The 18,196-nt window shown below is 42.6% G+C and overlaps 1 protein-coding gene across 1 annotated transcript; it reads left to right on the top strand.

Annotated features, from left to right (window-relative positions):
- Nucleotides 1-2,988: 2,988 nt before the first annotated feature.
- On the top strand, nucleotides 2,989-15,094 carry uqcrb (ubiquinol-cytochrome c reductase binding protein). The gene is made up of 4 exons (XM_078540813.1): nucleotides 2,989-3,077; nucleotides 12,301-12,372; nucleotides 13,265-13,431; nucleotides 14,132-15,094. The coding sequence occupies exons 1-4, from the start codon at nucleotides 3,059-3,061 to the stop codon at nucleotides 14,207-14,209; spliced, it is 336 nt and encodes a 111-aa protein (XP_078396939.1). The 5' UTR covers nucleotides 2,989-3,058; the 3' UTR covers nucleotides 14,210-15,094.
- Nucleotides 15,095-18,196: the final 3,102 nt, after the last annotated feature.

The following is an 18,196-nucleotide window of genomic DNA, read 5'->3' as shown; positions in this document are numbered from 1 at the left end:
TCCAATCCCATGTTCTCTCCATCACCAAGACTACTGCTTCCAACTAACGTCACCTGTCTCAGCTCATCTGCAAAAACTCTCATCCATAAAGATTTGAAAGACTTGCATTTATATAGCATTTTTCATGACATTCCAAAACACTTTACAGCCAATGAAATACTTTTAATTTAAAGTGAAATCACTATTGTAGGAAAAATGGCAGCTAATTTGCACACTACAAGCTCCCCCAAGCAGCAAAAAGATCATCTGTGATATTGAGGGATAAATATTAGCCAGAACATTGGAGATAACTCCTCTGCTCTTTAAAATAGTGCCATAGGATTTTTTCCATCCACTGGAGAGGGCAGACCAGGCCTTGGTTTAACATCTCATCTGAAAGACAGTACTTCCCTCAGTACTGCTGCACTGGCATGTCAGCCTTTATTTTTGTGCTCAAGTCCTGGAGTGGGAATTGAACCCACAACTTCTGACTCAGAAGTGAGAGTACTAACTGAGCCACAGCTGGCACATGCATCTGTTACCTCTAGACTTGACTAGTCCAATGCTCTCCTGGCTGGCCTCCCACCTTGCACTCTTCATAAACTTGAGCTCATCCAAAATTGTACTGCTTGTATCCTAACTCTCACAAAGCCCTATTCACCCATTACCTCTGTGCTCGCCAATTCAACATCACAATTTTAAAATTCTCATCCTTGTTTACACAACTCTCTATAACCTCACCCCTCCCTCCTTCTGTAACCTGCAGCCCTATAACCCTTCGAGATCTCTGTCTTCCTCCAATTCTGGCTTCTCGAATGTTCCCGATTTTCATCAATCCATCGTTGGCAGTTGTGCCTTCAACTGCCGAGGACCTAAAGTTTTGGAATTCTCCCTCTAAACCTTCCACCTCGCTATGTCTATTTCCTCCTTTAACATGTTCCTTTTGACCACCTGCTTTAATATCTCCATGTGGCTCAATGTCAAAAAATCTCCTGTAAAGCACCTTGGAATGCTTTACTTTCTTAAAGGTGCTACTTAGATGCAAGTTGTCAAATGTATTTAAACTGATTTTCTTGGCAGCAGTCAGACCTAAACATGAGTAAGAAAGCATTTTGCTGCAGATCAGTGAGGTGATGAATGGCCAAGGTTAGGGTTTGATGAATCCTATCTAAGGTGGCCTTTATAGTGCAGAAGCTAGTGTTGAAGGCCTGCATGCATTTATGTGAAGGCCATGTTTGATGCTTTATAAATCTGTCCGCAAGTGTGCACAGTGAAGCTGGAACCCCTGCTAGTACATTGCCCATTGTTGCTCCAGATGTATATCCTTTTGTCGACAGCCCCCCAAGACTCAACATTTGCATCCAGCTGGGCCAAGCTTGGTGCTTTCTGCAGCTTCCGCCATGGACTCTCCATTTTTGTCCCTGTCTCTACCATCTGCTCTTGCTCAGTTGCGATATGTGAATTACAAGATGAAAACCCAACTATCTTCTTACTGGTCTAACTGAAGTAAAAGTATCTGAGCTGGTGCATGGTCTGTGAGTCTTGTGACGGTGCACCCTGGGAATGTGTGACCTTCTCTGAGGAGTTGTCGTTCTGCACCATCTCCTGTTGGACTTTTGAAGACCAGTTGGGAGATTAAAGATTACAGCTGTAAACGTAAAAATGTTTTAAATGATTATTATGCACGATCATTTCACTGGCTGCTGACATTGTCAACATTAATAACTTGTACGCCAGAGGGCTGTTTTTTCTGATATTTAATTCTGTCATCAGGTAGCTGGGAGACCTCCCCATCTCCATCAGCCAATAATGCCAAGACTTTGCTGATGAGCAGCGCGACCGCCTATGCAGCTGGCAGTTGATAGATGATTGGAAAACCCCTCCATTTCTCTGTCTGTCCTCGTGTTTTGTGGTTCCTCCTGTCACACTGTCAGGAGAGAAAATTGAAAGTGTAGTTATGGTATGAATTTATTGAAGTTACTGTGAAGGCTGCAAAAATACCTAGCAGAAAGATGAGCTTGCATTGACCCCTGTTGAAACAGTGTAGAAGGCTAAAGACCGAGTTCAGAATCAGCTGAAAAATTAATGTGGCAAGCAACAGGGAAATAGGGATCGCACTTCCACAAAGAATGTCGGTCCTCTGGTCAAAGACAATAATGCTGCCTGTGGACTTTATTTGTGCTTATGTGTTCTTATTTGATGCAGTTTGTGGCTGGAGCACTGCGGTTCCGACACTGCCGGATCTGTGAATTTCACCTTTTTCCTCACTAACACTGCTGCCATACTTCTCTTCAAGGAATGCCCACCTTAAAGAAGTTTTGTTCTTTTCTCCGTCAGGATTTTCGTATCTCTCTTTTGCCTTGTTCAACTTCATTGCTCTCCATTTCTCTCCTGGTGTTTGACAAGGTGTTTACTAAAACCTGCTTTATAATATCACCACCTTCAACACCTCTTTGTCCCTTTGTCTGTGACATCTTTTGGTTATCTCCACCTATCACTGGCCCTCTATCCAGCTCTTCTTCCCCCCCTCCCCCCCCCCCACGCCATTAAACCAGCTTATATTTCACCTCTTCTATTTTTACTTAGTTCTGTTGAAGGGTCATTCGGACTTGAAACGTTAACTGTGCTCCTATCCGCAGATGCTGCCAGACCTGCTGAGTTTTTCCAGGTATTTTTGTTCTGGATTTCCAGCATCCGCAGTTTTTTGCTTTTATCTGAGAGTTATTCTTCCCGACTTTGCCAACGTGGAGAAATCTCGAATAAAAAGCCTGCATTTTACCCATTCACTAGCAGCATGCCGCACCTTCCCTCAGTGCACGGGGAGAGATCAAGAGCAGATTCCTGTGATCAACACAGACACGCGCAGAACATGCTTGCGTTCTATGTCGGCCACGCGGTTCGTAATTACTCCAGACATCGAGCATGCGCACGCAGGCTTTACTTGGCGCACGCATGCTCACGCGTGTTTGCGCCGTGCCGCGGGAACGCGCACGCACAACGTCTTTACGTTCCATCCCGCCCTGCTGGTTATTCTGGACAGTGAGCACCGCGCAGCGGCACTGAGCTCCTGAGTGGGAAGATGGCGGCGAGAGCTCCAGGTGAGCGCTGGTGGTTTCTAATCGCCGTTTCGGTAAGGCAGGGTCCGGCCGTGGTAAAACCTGTCTGTGTTGGTTCTTGAGCGGCTCCTGGGTGGTTTACGGCCGCTGGTGAAGGGTGGGCGCCTCTGCTTGTCCTTGAAGGGGATATGGGGCGATCCGCCGCCGGTCATTGGAGTGGGGAGAGCCCACTCAGGGCTGAGCTCCAGCCCGGTGACTGTGACTAGCTCCAGCAGGAGGCGTAGCTCCCGCCCTGAGGCCTGTGACTCTCTGACATTGAGACCCAGCAGTGGAGAGGAAAGGAAAAGCTTGTCTTTATATCGAGCCTGCGGTGCTCAAGGTGACCTGGGTGAAATCATTGAATGGTGCCGTTAGGCCACTCGTGCCTGTGCTGCATCTTTGGTGGAACATCCTGGATTTCCCCTATAGCCCTGCAGATTTGCCTAGTTCGAGTATTTATCTAATACTCCCTTGAAAATTACTATTGAATATGCCTTCACCACTTTCAAATAGAGTAATTCAGATGATAACTGGCATAAAAACTGTTTCATTGCGTCACTTCTCGTTATTTTGCCAATTACCTTAAATCTGTATCAACACTTTCTCCTTATTTACTCTTCCATGGTTTTGAACACCTCTATCAAATCTCTTAACTTTCTGGACTCTAAGGAGAGCAACCCCAGCTTCTCTCCATATCACTGAAGTTCCTCATCCTAGGTAAATTCTAGTAAACTTCTCTCTCAGGTTTTGACATCCTTCTTTTCCTGTTGTCCAGAATTTTACACAATATTCCAGCTAAGGCCTAATCAATGTTTTATAAATGTTTTGCATAATTTCCTTGCTTATCCTTATACAGCTAAGGATCTTGAATTTTTTTTTGTAACCTTCTCAACTTGTGCTGCCACCTTCAAAAGATATGTGCACATGTGGCCCTTGAGTCTCTGTTTTCACACCCTCTTTAAAATTCTATCATTTATTTATCCTCTCATTCTTCCTACCAAAATGTTTCACCACATCTTTTTGTTTAAGTTTCATCTACCTTGTATCTGTCCATTTTATCAGTCTGTGTTACCCTGAAGTGTGTTATTTTCCTCCTCATTGCAGATCACACAAAACTCAAATGTAGTAAACAGACTTTAAAATTATGCCCCATACATCCAAGTTCAGGCCATTTATACATATCACAAAATGCAATGGTCCTCATATCAGCCTCTGAGAAATAACAAGAAAGAAAAACTTACATTTATATAGCTCTTTTCATGACCATTAGACATCTCAAAGTGATTTACAGTCAATTATGTGCTTTTTGAAGTGCAGTCACTGTTGTAGGAAACACGGCAGCCAATGTGTACACAGCAAACACCCACAAACAGCAAAGTGATAATGACCAGATAATCTCAATTTCTGTTTGGCCTACCAATTTTCGATTCCAATCCACCTGGGCCAGATCCCCTTTGAACTTGCTGAAGTAAGCCCTCCTCCAGTTATCATAACATAAACCATAGGATCAAGATTCCACCATAATTTTTTGAGTCTGTTCTGCCATTTAAGATCAAGGCTTATCCTCGACTCCACCTTCCTGTCTGATCTCCATATCCCTTAAGTATTTTTACACTGATTATTCCTTCATCTTTTCCATATCTATTTAAAACCTGATGATCTTGCCCATATGCTCTCCTACTGAAACATGCCTATGAGATCCAGCACAGCTTTCTCCCTTGTTGGGCTAGAAACACAGTAATCATGATAGATTCTTGTACACATTTCAAGAATACCTCCCCCTCTTTGCATTTTGCATTGTTACTATACTAGTCTATACAAGGCTAATTGAAGTCTCCAATTATCACTTCTGTAGTTCTCGCATTTTCCTGTAAATGTGCTCCTCTGCCCCCTTGACCACTGTTTGGTGGCCCATGGTATGCACCCTGTACTATAATAGTTTCTATTGTTTCTTAATTCTAACTAAATAGACCCTGTCTTTGACCTCCAACTATATCATCCCTCTCCAGTGCTATAATAGTTTGTTTGATCAATACTGCAACCCCATTTCCTTGTTTCCTTCCTTTTCTTTCCTATATACCTTGTGGCCAGAAGCGTTAAGTCCTCAATCCTCCCCTTGTTTGAGCCAGGTCTCTATTATTGCCACTATATTGTAGTTCCATGCTAATTCTTCTGATCTGACTGTTTCTATGTCATTATGCATGTGGCTCAGGCAGTAATCCAGAGATAAATTCAGCAACTTGCCTGGTTGTTTAGTTTTAATGACACCATGCCTGCACAAATAGATGGTGTTGCTATGGGATCCCCTCTAGGCCTAGCTCTCGCAAACATCTTTGTTGGCTTCCACGAGAAACGCATCGTCGATGGAATGACACCTAACCTCCTACCCCTTGCATACTTCCAATACATAGATGATACTTTTGCTGTATTTGAATCTGCAGCTGCATGTAAGAACATCCTTGCACATCTTAATGGGCTTCTTCCTGAGCTCAAATTCACCTTTGAATTGGAGCAGTCAAACACACTTCCTTTCCTCAACATTCTAGTTGAGAAATCTGCCAAAGGGTTCTTTACTACGCTCTACTGCAAGCCTACATTCACTGTTCCGTATATGCGTTGGGATTTCTACAGTCCCATGCACTATAGGTTGACCTTGTAGGCAACCTCGTAAATAGGGCCCAAACCATTTGCTCATCGTGCAAGCTTGGTGCTGAAATAGGGCACATCAAAACCACCCTGTAGTATAGTGGCCACCCTGATCAGATCATCGCTTGCTGTATATCACGCAAACTTATGAACAGGCTTAAGGCCACCACTTTCAGTCCTGAAAAGTGTCCAATCTGCCTCACGTTACCCTGGAAGGGTAAAGTGTTTCAAAAAATTGGGCAACAGGTGAAGCTAGCTATTGCATGCTGCTAATAGGCAGTAGCAACATGAGTGGTATTCTCCACTAACAGGATGCTGCCATCAAGTCAAAAAGATGTTTTGCCTATCTCACAAATGAACAATGTGGTATATGAATTTTACTGCTGGCGTGGTGTAAGGTATATAGGCCATATGTCCTAACAATTAGATCATATCAAACAGCATGCCCCTTCAGCTGTTTGCAACAGGCAAAGTACTGCCCATACCCAACCAGAACACGCTTGCAAAACTCAAAACAGTGTGTCCAACATTAGATGTGATTCTGCAATTAGACAGCACCTGTTGAACAATCCTGATTCTACTAAGGATTACACTGAAAACCAATTTAAGATTGTCACTTGGGCTTGCAGTGTAGCTCACTTACAGATGCTGGAAGCCACATATATTCACACACACGGCCCTGCCCTCTGCAGACAAAAGGAACTTACACATTTTCCGTCTAAACAAAAGCTTAGGGAACAGTCATTCCCTGGTTCATTCCTCAGTGCAGTGTCTTGGTCAATCAGAATTGACCTGCCGATTTGAATTTGAGCAAAGCTGGGCAGTTAGCTGCTCCATGTTGCATTCTCCATGGCAATGTCTCCTGCAGTCAGAGTCCACTTGCCAACCAATCTGCACTCTTATGCAATATAAATTGTTCCCCTGCTACAGTTGGGAATTTATTGGCGAACTATCCTGATGAGTGCAAGATGAAAAGCTTTGTTAGCAGGTCATTTGTTCAGCAATAATATAGAGATGATTATCCTTGAGATCTGTGATGAACAATGTATAATTTTTAAATTGAATTTATATATATGTAAGTGTATATTGTGAGAAATGGATTTTTAAAAAATATTTTGGGGAATATTATGTTATCCTGTGAAAAGGACTGTGTGTAGATTTAATTAAGCTGGGCAGAGACTACTAGGTTGTTTGGGAGGGTTTAAAACTTGAAAAGGGTAGCGGCATTAGGTTTGAGGTACAAGTAAATAGGTTAGCTCTAACATTTGCATTTTTTGATAAGTGGAAAGTTTGAATATCAAAGGAGAGTCAGAGGTGCAAAAAGCATGTTTGCATCTTACAGGAGCTTCATAGGTAAATGGAAGTGGGGATATTATATTTTATTGACCCAAAAGTAAAGCAAGATGGAAGCATGAAAGATCTTATATTTGGAAGGATTTGAGTTTCAAAGAGGTGTGAAAACAATGGAACCTAAGATGAAAGGGGGGAAAAAAGGTATTTTAGTGTTACCTTGGAGAGCTTAAGGGAGTTGTTTGAGCTGCTATAGATGTTGGGCAGCTGAATTGTAGCCGTGAGATGTAGCAGCTGGAGCTGTGGGCTGGGAGAGGATGCACTTTCAATCAGCCATCCAGTCAAGCCAGAAAAATCTTGTGGCATGCCTTTATTAAAGCTACAGTAGTTTACCTTGGATAATATCACTGGATTTTTTTTATAGTTAAACATCGATAAGGGACTGGTTCGAATGGTAGAATTTGAATCCAATAAAAATCTGGAATAAAAGCCCAATGATGACCATTGCTGATGGCCATAAAAACCCACCTGGTTCGCTAATGTCCTTTAGGGAAGGAAATCTGCCATCCTTACCTGGTCTGACCTACATGTGACTCCAGACCCACAGCAACGTAGACTCTTAAATGCTCTCTGAACAAGGGGAACTGGGGATGGGCAATAAATAATGGCCTAGCCAGCGACACCCACATCCCATGAACAAACAAAAGAAACTAGATTATCCCCCTCCCTTTCCAAATTTCTAGCAATCACAAGTTATCCCCTACTTTGGCACTGCTAAGCAACGCACCTTATGGGATTCATGTCCATGACTGCAGAGTGGGTATGTATCCTGCTTGTTATAGAATCATTACTATTCTGCTCTTCCTCCTCCCTCCCCCAGCTATGGTGCCTTGCCTGTGTTGTGACTGTCCTTCTTGCAGTCTTTCTCCTTGCCCTCATTGATATCCAGTACATCACACCTGTTGTACAGGGCCAGTGTGTAGGGCACCTGTAGCTCAACCACAGTATTTATTGCCCTGCTACTCTGCTCCCTAACAGTCACACTCTGATTTTCCTGAACCTTTTGTTTTCCCCTGGGGTGTGACTGTTCCGTATAAAATTATTCAGAAATTCCTTCTCCCCCATTATGTTTTGGGATGTTTATAACTCACTTTCCAGCTCAATGACTGAGCTGGAGTGATTGAAGGTAAATTCCCTGGATTGTGGTAACTTCGAGCATTAATGCCTCACTTCCTCCCTCGATCTTAGAAGCAATAGCTTGTGGCTTTTTAAACTTGTGAAAAATATGTGAAGCTTGCGTTGATATAGTGCCTTTCAAATCTCAGGCTGTCCCAAAGCACTTTACAGTGAATGAAATACTTTAGAAATGTAGTCACGGTTGTGAAGTAGGAAAGATAGCAGCCAACTTGCACATAGCAAATTCTCACAAACATAAATATGATAATGACCAGATAATCTTTCTTAATGGTGCTAGTTCAGAGGTAAATCTTGGCAGGACGGAGAGAAGAGTCCCCAACTCTTTTCAAAATAGATTTTTTTTATTCATTTATGGGATGTAGGCTTCACTGGCTGGGCCAGCATTTATTGCCCATCCCTAGTTGCCCTTGAGAATGTGGCAGTGAGCTGCCTTCTTGAACTGCTGCAGTCCATGTGGTGTAGGTACACCCGCAGTGCTGTTAGGAAGGGAGTTCCAGGATTTTGACCCAGCGACAGTGAAGGAACGGCGATATATTTCCAAGTCAGGATGGTGAGTGACTTGGAGGGGAACTTCCAGGTGGTGCTGCCCCGTCCATCTAAGTGGTAGTGGTCGTGGGTTTGGAAGCTGCTGTCCGAAAAACCTTTGTGAATTCCTGCAGTGCATCTTGGGTAGATGGTACACACTGCTGCTACTGTACGTCAGTGGTGGAGGGAGTGAATGTTTGTAGATGTGGTGCCAATCAAGTGGACTGCATTGTCCTGGACAGTGTCCAGCTTCTTCAGTGTTGCAGGAGCTGCACTCATCCAGGCAAGTGGTGAGTATTCCACCACACTCCTGACTTGTGCCTTGTAGATGGTGGACAGGCTCTTGGGAGTCAGGAGGTGAGTTACTCATCGCACGATTCCTAGCCCTTGACCTCTTGTAGCCACAGTATTTATATGGCTAGTCCAGTTCAGTTTCTGGTCAATGGTAATCCTCAGGATGTTGATAGTGAGGGATTCAGTGATGGTAATGCCATTGAACATCAAGGGGTGATGGTTGGATTCTCTCTTGTTGGAGAAGGTCATCGCCTGACACTTGTGTGGTGTGAATGTTACTTGCCATTTGTCAGCCCAAGCCTGGATATTGTCCAGATCTTGCTATATTTGGACATGAACTGCTTTTGTATCTGAAGAGTAGTGAATGGTGCTGAACACTGTGCAATCATCAGCGAACATCCCCATTTCCGACCTTATGATGGAAGGAAGGTCATTGATGAAGCAGCTGAACATAGTTGGGCCTAGGACACTACCCTGAGGAACTCCTGCAGTGTTGTCCTGGAGCTGAGATGACTGATCTCCAACAACTGCAACCACCTTCCTTTGTGCTAGGCATGACTCCAACCAGCGGAGAGTTTTTCCCCTGATTCCCATTGACTCTAGTTTTGCTAGGGCTCCTTGATTTGACCACACTCAGTCAAATGCTGCCTTGATGTCAAGGGCAGTCACTCTCACCTCACCTTGGGAGTTCAGCTCTTTCATCCATGTTTGAACCAAGGCTGTAATGAGGTCAGGAGCTGAGTGGCCCTGGCAGAACCCAAACTGGGTGTCAGTGAGCGGGTTATTGCTGAGCAAGTGCTGCTTGATAGTACTGTTGATGACCCCTTCTATTACTTTAGTGATGATTGAGAGTAGACTGATGGGGCAGTACTTGGTCAGGTTAGATTTGTCCTGCTTTTTGTGTACAGGACATACCTGCGCAATTTTCCCCATAGTTGGGTAGATGCCAGTGTTGCAGCTGTACTGGAGCAGCTTGGCTAGGGGTGCGACAAGTTCTGGAGTACAACTCTTCAGTACTATTGACGGAATATTGTCAGGGCCCAAAGCCTTTGCAGTATCCAGTGCCTTCAGCTGTTTCTTGATATCACGTAGAATGAATCGAATTGGCTGAAAACTGGCATCTGTGACGCTCGGGACCTCAGGAGGAGGGTGAGATGGAACATCCACTCGGCACTTCTGGCTGAAGATTGTTGGAAATGCTTTAGCCTTATCTTTTGCATTGCTCTGCTGGGCTCTTCCATCATTGAGCCTGGGGATATTTGTGGAGACTCCTCCTCCTGTGAGTTGTTTAATTGTCCACCACCATTCACAGCTGGATGTGGCAGGACTGCAGAGCTTAGACCTGATCTGTTGGTTGTGGGATCGCTTAGCTCTGTCTATCACTTGCTGCTTATGCTGTTTGACACGCAAGTAGTCCTGTGTTGTAGCTTCACCAGGTTGACACCTCAATTTTTAGGTATGTCTGGTGCTGCTCCTAGCATGCCCTCCTGCACTCTTCATTGAACCTGGGTTGATCCCCTAGTTTGGTGGTAATGGTAGAGTGGGGGATATGCCAGGCCATGAGGTTACAGATTGTGCTCGAGTGCAATTCTGCTGCTGCTGATGGCCCACAGCACCTCATGGATGCCCAGTCGTGAGTTGCTAGAGCTGTTTGAAATCTATCCCATTTAGCACGCTGTTAGTGCCACACAACATGTTGGAGGGTATCCTCAATGTGAAGGCTGGACTTTGTCTCCACAGTAACTGCGTAGTGGTCACTCCTACCGATGCTGTCATGGACAGATGCATCTGCGGCAGGCAGGTTGGTGAGGATGAGGTCAGGTATGTTTTTCCCTCTTGTTGGTTCCCTCACCACCTGCTGCAGACCCAGTCTTGCAGTTATGTCATTTAGGACTTGGCCAGCTCGGTCAGTGGTGGTGCTACTGAGCCACTCTTGGTGATGGACAATGAAGTCCCCCACCCAGAGAACATTCTGAACCCTTTCCACCCTCAATGCTTCCTCCAAGTAATGCTCAACATGGAGGAGTACTGATTTGTCAGCTGCAGGGTTGGGTTGGCATGGGGGTGGTAGGTGGTAATCAGCTGGAGGTTTCCTTGCCCATGTTTGACCTGATGAGACTAGGGATCCGGAGTCGATGTTGAGGACTCTCAGGGCAACTCCCTCCTGACTGTATGCCACTGTGCCACCACCTCTGCTGGGTCTGTCCTGCCGGTGGGACAGGACATACCCAGGGATGGTGATGATGGAGTCTGGGACTTTATCTGTAAGGTATAATTCCGCGAGGATGACTATGTCAGGCTGTTGCTTGACTAGCCTGTGAGTCAGCTCTCCCAATTTTGGCACTAGCCCCCAGATGTTAGTAAGGAGGACTTTGCAGGGTTGACAGGGCTGCGATTGCCGTTGTTGTTTCCAGTGCCTAGGTCGATGCTGGGTGGTCCATCAGGTTTCATTCCTTTTTTGTGACTTTGTAGTGGTTTGTTGCCTCTAATCCTAGGCCTTTTCAGAGGGCATTTTAGAGTCAACCATATTGCTGTGGGTCTGGAGTCACATGTAGGCCAGACCAGCTAAGGACGACAGACTTACTTCCCTAAAGGACATTTATGAACCAGATGGGTTTTTACAACAATCGACTATGGTTTCATGGTCATCGTTAGACTTTTAATTCCAGATTTTTATTGAATTCAAATTCCACTATCTGCTGTGATGGGATTCAAACCCAGGTCCCCAGAGCATTACCCTGGGTCTCTGGATTATTAATCTAGCAACAACACCATTACGTCATTGCCTCCCCACCATGGGATCTTTTATGCCCACTTTAGAAACCTATCCGGGCTTGGTTTGGCATCGCTATCAAATGGTAGACTTTCCAGTAATGCAGCACTTCAGGTATTAGCCTGGATTTTGTGCATCAGTCCCTGGAGTGGGGCTTAAACCCACAATTATCTGGTGGAGGCAAGAGTGCCACTACTTTGGGGATAAGCCAGGGCTGATCCCTAAATTCGCTTTACATTACAACCTTTGAAACCCTTGAGCATAAATCATTCCCAAATCATTTGTATGAAAAATGCTTTCAGAAATCCCAAACTAACAGCGAAAAACGCAGCTGTTCCTCAAATCCCAAGAACACATTATTAAACAGGTGGTCTGGCTAGATGATTTTCTTCCAGTGAGTATTTCTGTGTGCACTGAGTTTAAGTCAAAAATTTGGTAATCCAATTTGGAGTTTTTCTTCTGTAGATGAGTAATGTGTTTTGTATCTTTTCCTTCCCCTAGTCAAAGCAACAAGCGGTTTGCTTCAGGGCCTACGGAAGTGGTACTACAATGCTGCAGGGTTCAACAAATATGGTAAGTTTTAGTTTATATTCTCTTTGACTTTTTATCCATATTTTCTTTCATTCTCAGGGTATAGGCATTGCTGCTACGGGTAGTATTTATTGCCCATCCCTAATTGCCTTTTAGAAGGTGGTGGTAAGCCACCTTCTTGAACACATTCATTTAGCAGGGTGAACATACTCCCACAATGCTGTTAAATAGTAGTTTCTAAGATCTTGGCCCAACGATGATGATGAAATAAGTCAGGATGGTGTGTGAGTTGAATGAAGACATGAGGTGTTCGTGTTTCCAATCACCTCACCTGGTGATGGAGGTCACAAGTTTAAGAAGTGCAGATGAAATCTTTGCAAGTTTCGTAGTGCATCCTGTAGATAGTAAACACTGCAGATTTTCCAACTTAATTCAAATTTTCAAACTGCCATAATGGGATTTGAAGTTGCATTCTTTGGATTAATAGCTCACTAACATAACAACACTTTACAAATCCAAGTGGCACTTATAAGTAGCAGTCTATTCCGAGGCATCTGTTAATATCCTTTCGAGAAACCATTTGTTATCTCTTCCTTTTTTGCTAACCCCATTGTGGATGATGTGATTTCTACTGCTGAACTTCTATGTTTTTTTTAAACACCACCCCAAAATAATTGAAATAAAGCAAAATCTACTACCTGATGTAGCCTGCTGGAAACCTGCCATGCCAATGACAAAATACAACCTTTAAACATGGCTGATCCAGTTTCTGTTTATGGTCTGCTTTCATTATGCATTATCCTTCCTGCTCCTGCAAATCAGTTCTGCTTCAGTATGGGTGCTTTTTGGTTTTAAAGAAATTATTTTCAGACAATTACATTTTCTGAATTTATCGTGAATGAAATAAATACTTTAAGTACGTTTTTGTTTCCAGGACTTGTGCGAGATGACACACTCATTGAAAATGATGACGTGAAAGAGGCTGTGCGAAGGTTGCCTGAAAACCTTTACAATGAGAGAATGTTCCGCATAAAACGAGCTTTGGATTTGAGCTTGAAGCATCAAATCCTTCCAAAAGAAATGTGGACAAAATATGAGCAGGTAATTTGAGCATTGGTGCTGACTTCTGTAAAAAGGGAAATATTCTCGACAGTAGGGTTTTCTTCCCTCTATCCATTGCACTGTTTCTTGTTCCCCCCAGCCATGCAAGTGCCTTGACAGTTGACATTAACCCAAGCAGCTGCCAAAAGCCTCAAGCTTGTCGCTTAGATATGCCCATGAGCAATAGATTGATTTACTTATCTTGTTTTTCTTTCTTTCGCTGGCCCTTTGATGGGGAAAGGTGTAGGCTCGACCCTGCAGGAACTTGTCGCTGGGTGTCATTATGTAGAATGTATAGGCGTAGAACCAAGCCTTATTTCATAAATAGGTGTTTATGCTCCATAACATTCTCCCACCCTCTTTTCATTTAACCCGATCAGCATAATTTCCTATTCCTATCTAGCTTCTGTTAAATGTTATTTGCCTCAACTACTTGTTGTAGCAAGTTCCACATTCTAACCACTTGCTGACTAAAAAGCTTCTCCTGAATTCCCTAATGTATGTATTATATTTTATAGCACCTAGTTTTGGTCTTTCCCTCAAGTGGAAACATCTTCCCTACATTTACCTTATCAAATTTATTATTAAATATTCCTTAAAGGAGTAAAGATAAGTTATTTATGTAAATATTTAGTTAGATATAGGAAATTTTACATTTATAATTGATAGTCTGAATAGAACAGATTTTTTTATGTTCCAGGATGTACGCTACCTAGAGCCATACCTTAAAGAAGTTATCTCCGAACAAAAGGAAAAAGAAGAATGGAAGAAGAAGTGATTTGCTTGTTAGTTTTTGACTTGGTATTTGATTCCCTGTTAATATCTAGTCATGCAAATTTAAAACTCATTCTTTTGTTATTAGCCTTTGGCAGCAGCCAGGATAACAGTTTCCCTCTTGAAGAAATAAATTGCGCTGTAAAACCATATTAGTGCAATTTGTTTTGTTTATGTACAGAATAATTTAAAACTCATTTTCTGATTACTTCTGTAATGGGCAGTTTTACTCGCAATTGTGTAGATTTAAAAATAAATCGAAAATAAAATGAAGTTTTGCCCTCGTGCACTTGACTAATACGGAAAAATAGCTTTCGGAAAGCAACTTGTATTACGTTGCATAACTAGTATCAGTTCATCTAAGAAAATAATTAACTGTTTAAGAACATTTTTAAATGAAAAATTACAACTTGTATTTGTAGCCAAGTTACAATTGTGAAGTCATGCTATAAATTTTGGCCTGGGAGTTGCAGGATTTTTGATGACAAACCATCTGTGTTTGCCATTATTGCCTCTGAATCTGACTACAACTACAGGATTTTGTGCTGCAGATTAGCTAAGAAATTCTGAAGTTGTGGCCTGTCATTCACTCCCCTACCACAGACTGTGCTGAGGACCCAATCTTCCTGCCCCCAAGCCAGCAATCAACAAAATCAATTGAATTAGTCAGAGCATTTCCTTTTCCACTTTCATTATTGTTAGAAACCCCTTAAAAGATTGAGCATTGTTCATTAAGGCATAATTGGGTTTTTAACAGTTATGAGTATTAATGACTGCTGAGCAACTGATCTGATCCTGAAAAAAAGTATTTGTGGAATGTTTTTAAATGTCTCCATGATGATTGATTAATTTGATTCATAAAAATAATTAAAAACTATTTTTAAAATTTGTTCATGTTATTTCAGCTTCTACCTCAAATCCATGCTTATGTCCCAATCTTTATTTCAGTCTCTGTAAAAAAAAAAAAAATTTTTAAGAAGTGTTTTGATTATTATTATGTTTGTGAGAATTTTTTCATGTGATTGGCTGCTTGGACGGCTTGATGACATTACTGCAGTTTGACATTGGGAATCCTTATTGAAGAATGCTACAATCAATAACATGCATGTTAAAGTTCTTGCCACAGAGGTTGCTGGATTTCTCAGTACAGCTTTCGTTGAGGTCATTGACGATTGCCTGTGCTTCACTACGGACTGAAAAATCCAGGCTGTGATTTTTCTCCCACATAATATAGACAAGGGAGTCGAGGGTTATGGTGGGCAGACAGGAAAGGGGAGTTGAGGCCATATTCAGACTGGCCATGATCTTATTGAACAGCAGAGCAGAGCTGAATGGGCTACCCCTACTCCTAAGTCCTTATGTTCCTACGGCAAGAATTCTTATTTAAAGACTCACAACAGCCCTGCCACCTTTCACAGGAGTGACTTTAATTGGATCACAGAAACTTCCACTCTTTCAAGTTATTCACAGCCTAATAAATTCAAACAATATAATTTGCCTTTATCGATATAATAAAGTATTAAAGTTTTTTTTAAAATCTAGCAGATCTCCAGTGGCGTAGCTTGCATGCTTTGGAAGTCTCATAAGAACAGAAATGTTAAGCCATTTGGCATTGTCAGAATATTGATTGGTGGTGGTTCTGGGATTTGGAAGCACTGGGAAACAGGCTGATCATAGTGGGGTGGGTCTCGGCCTTTGAGGGTTTGCCAGGATCTCCGGGTAATGGGGATGGTGGGGGAGCGTGGATCACTGCAAGGAAGGCTCTGGGATTTATAGGAAATTAGAAGTGGTATTTTGAGATTTGGCAGCATTAAAGGGAGTCCTGTTATAGAGAAAACTGATAGTGAAAACTTTGGAATGCCGGGGAGAATGTGGGGACAGCCTAGAATCTGTCATTGCTGAGAAAAGAGGGTCCTGGGAGAATTAGGAAGGGAGGTCTCGACGTTTGGGAGCATTAGGGGTGGTCTGGGGGACAGGGAGTACTGGGAATGTCATCTAGAGAATTGTGGAGAAATCCTGGGAACAGGGAATGAGTGGTCAAAGTCAGAGGAGGAGGTCCTGAAATCCAGTAGGATTGAAAGGAAATTACAGGGCATACAGGGGGTAGGTGGCTATCATCTGTAAGAACCTCCCCAAAGGCAGCTGGGGATGGGCAGCAAAATACTGGCTTTGCCAGCGATGCTCACATCACATGAACGAATAAAAATAAAACTGAAGATAGCAGCTTTTGCTTCTTTTTGAACCATCAGGTAAATGGATGGAGAACTATTGGCTTGCACTATTTCCTGATTTATTCTCTCGGCATATTTGAAAGGGGTGGAAATTTCCCTTTAATGCACTAGAGTTTGCTGACTTGTACCATCTTTTTAATAGTTTTAAATATCCGTTAAGAAACTGAAGTTACCTCAAAAAATAATCGAGTTTTTGTATAAAACTTCCTTCCGCTTCCAAGTGATTGAATCTTTTTTTAAACTTAACTTCAAATAGACAGGCAAATAACGTAAAAAAAAATTTCTAAAAACCCTCTCAACGCACTTCACTTTCTAACACTAGAAAACAATGCAGTCACAACTGTGAGGAGTTCTTGGGAAATGTTAAATTTACACTGCAAATATTAAGATGTCGTTATCTTGCTGAAATAAAGCTTTTATAATTTAATCTCCATTTTATTTCTAAGTATTGTGATAAAAGCAGCAATGTCTTATCCTCACAGGTTTGATGCAGAGATTGCTGGGAAATTCTGCAAATTGCTCAGAACGCACAGCTGTAATTCAAAGTTCTGTCCAACTTTTAAAAAAAAATAGCCAAAGTTTAAAAAATATCTGAAGGTATTAAAATTCAGCTCAATCGGTGTAGTATGTATTTAAAACTTACTTTGGACTTTAGAAATTTCAGAGAAAAATTACTATTTTCCAAAAAGCATTTTGAGTGATTCAACCAAGGGTGTGGAGTTCAGCTTTCAAATACAATGGAGAGTTCTAGTTTTCTATAATTCATAGTTATGCAAAATGAGCACAATTTTTGAGGGATGCCAGTGCAGTTCAGGCCAATACTAGGTTTTAAAATTAGACACACATTCTGGCATGACAGTGCAGAGAGTGCTCTTGATTTGTGCGAATCGCCATCGTAGATCCAATGATAGCATTTTTGCGATAACTTGAAAAACTGTACCTCTGGCACGGGGACTCTGAGGAGCGATTGACTAGACTCTGCAGCATCCGAGAGGATAAGAGTTTCCTGCACTACTGCCCAGGATGTGATCACTAGGAGGTGTGCTAGAATTGTTTGATATACAAGGATAGAGTAGAAAGAGAGGTGTGTGATCATCAGCTAGGGCAGCAGAGAAACAGGACTCTTGCTGGTTTACTCACATGGAATCAAGTATAGAAACACTCTTCAGCCCAACTAATCTATGTTAAGTGTTTAAAATCCATATGAGCCTCTTCCCACCCCTCTTCATCCACCCAGAGCTACAGATGCCAGAGGGCTGCAGCTGCAGGCCAATCCTGTGACAGGATTCCCCTTCCATAATGGTGTGGCAGCTGTGGCCACAGTTTAATTTTAAGCTTTTAAAATCCTTCAGAGAGCACCTTGATTTTGAGGCACCCTTGTGGTTTCCCTATCTGTGGTGGCAGCGCCCATCTCTCCCGGTGGGATACCCCCACAGAGCCTCAAACACTCCCATTGGCCCTCCCATCTGGACAACCCAGAAGCAGCTTCTTAATTGGGTGCCTTTGGGAACATTGCGCAAGCTGGTAAACCTCAGAAACCATTGGAGCAAGGACCTGGAAATGGTCCTGGCTTGCGTTTAAAAACAGGCAGTAAGACTTTGCCCAATGTGTTACATAAGAACTTTAAGAAAAAGATCAACGATAGTTTTAAACAAGCAAGAGATGATTAAATATACTTTCCAGTTGCTGTTACAGAACCATACACAACATTATTAATTGTTAAAAAGCGTTGCAATTTAAATGTCACACATTGAGATAAC

This window comes from Cetorhinus maximus, chromosome 4, assembly GCF_964194155.1.
Source record: "Cetorhinus maximus chromosome 4, sCetMax3.hap1.1, whole genome shotgun sequence".
NCBI lineage: Eukaryota > Metazoa > Chordata > Chondrichthyes > Lamniformes > Cetorhinidae > Cetorhinus > Cetorhinus maximus.
Note: the sequence above shows the minus strand (reverse complement) of the source record. Positions and strands in the feature narration are given on the sequence as shown.

What these genes read in the sequence shown, in the direction of transcription:
- uqcrb (XM_078540813.1), top strand. An exon ending in TGCAGGGTTCAACAAATATG is followed by an intron (nt 12,373 to 13,264) that starts GTAAGTTTTAGT and finishes TTTTGTTTCCAG; the next exon opens with GACTTGTGCGAGATGACACA. An exon ending in TGTGGACAAAATATGAGCAG is followed by an intron (nt 13,432 to 14,131) that starts GTAATTTGAGCA and finishes TTTATGTTCCAG; the next exon opens with GATGTACGCTACCTAGAGCC.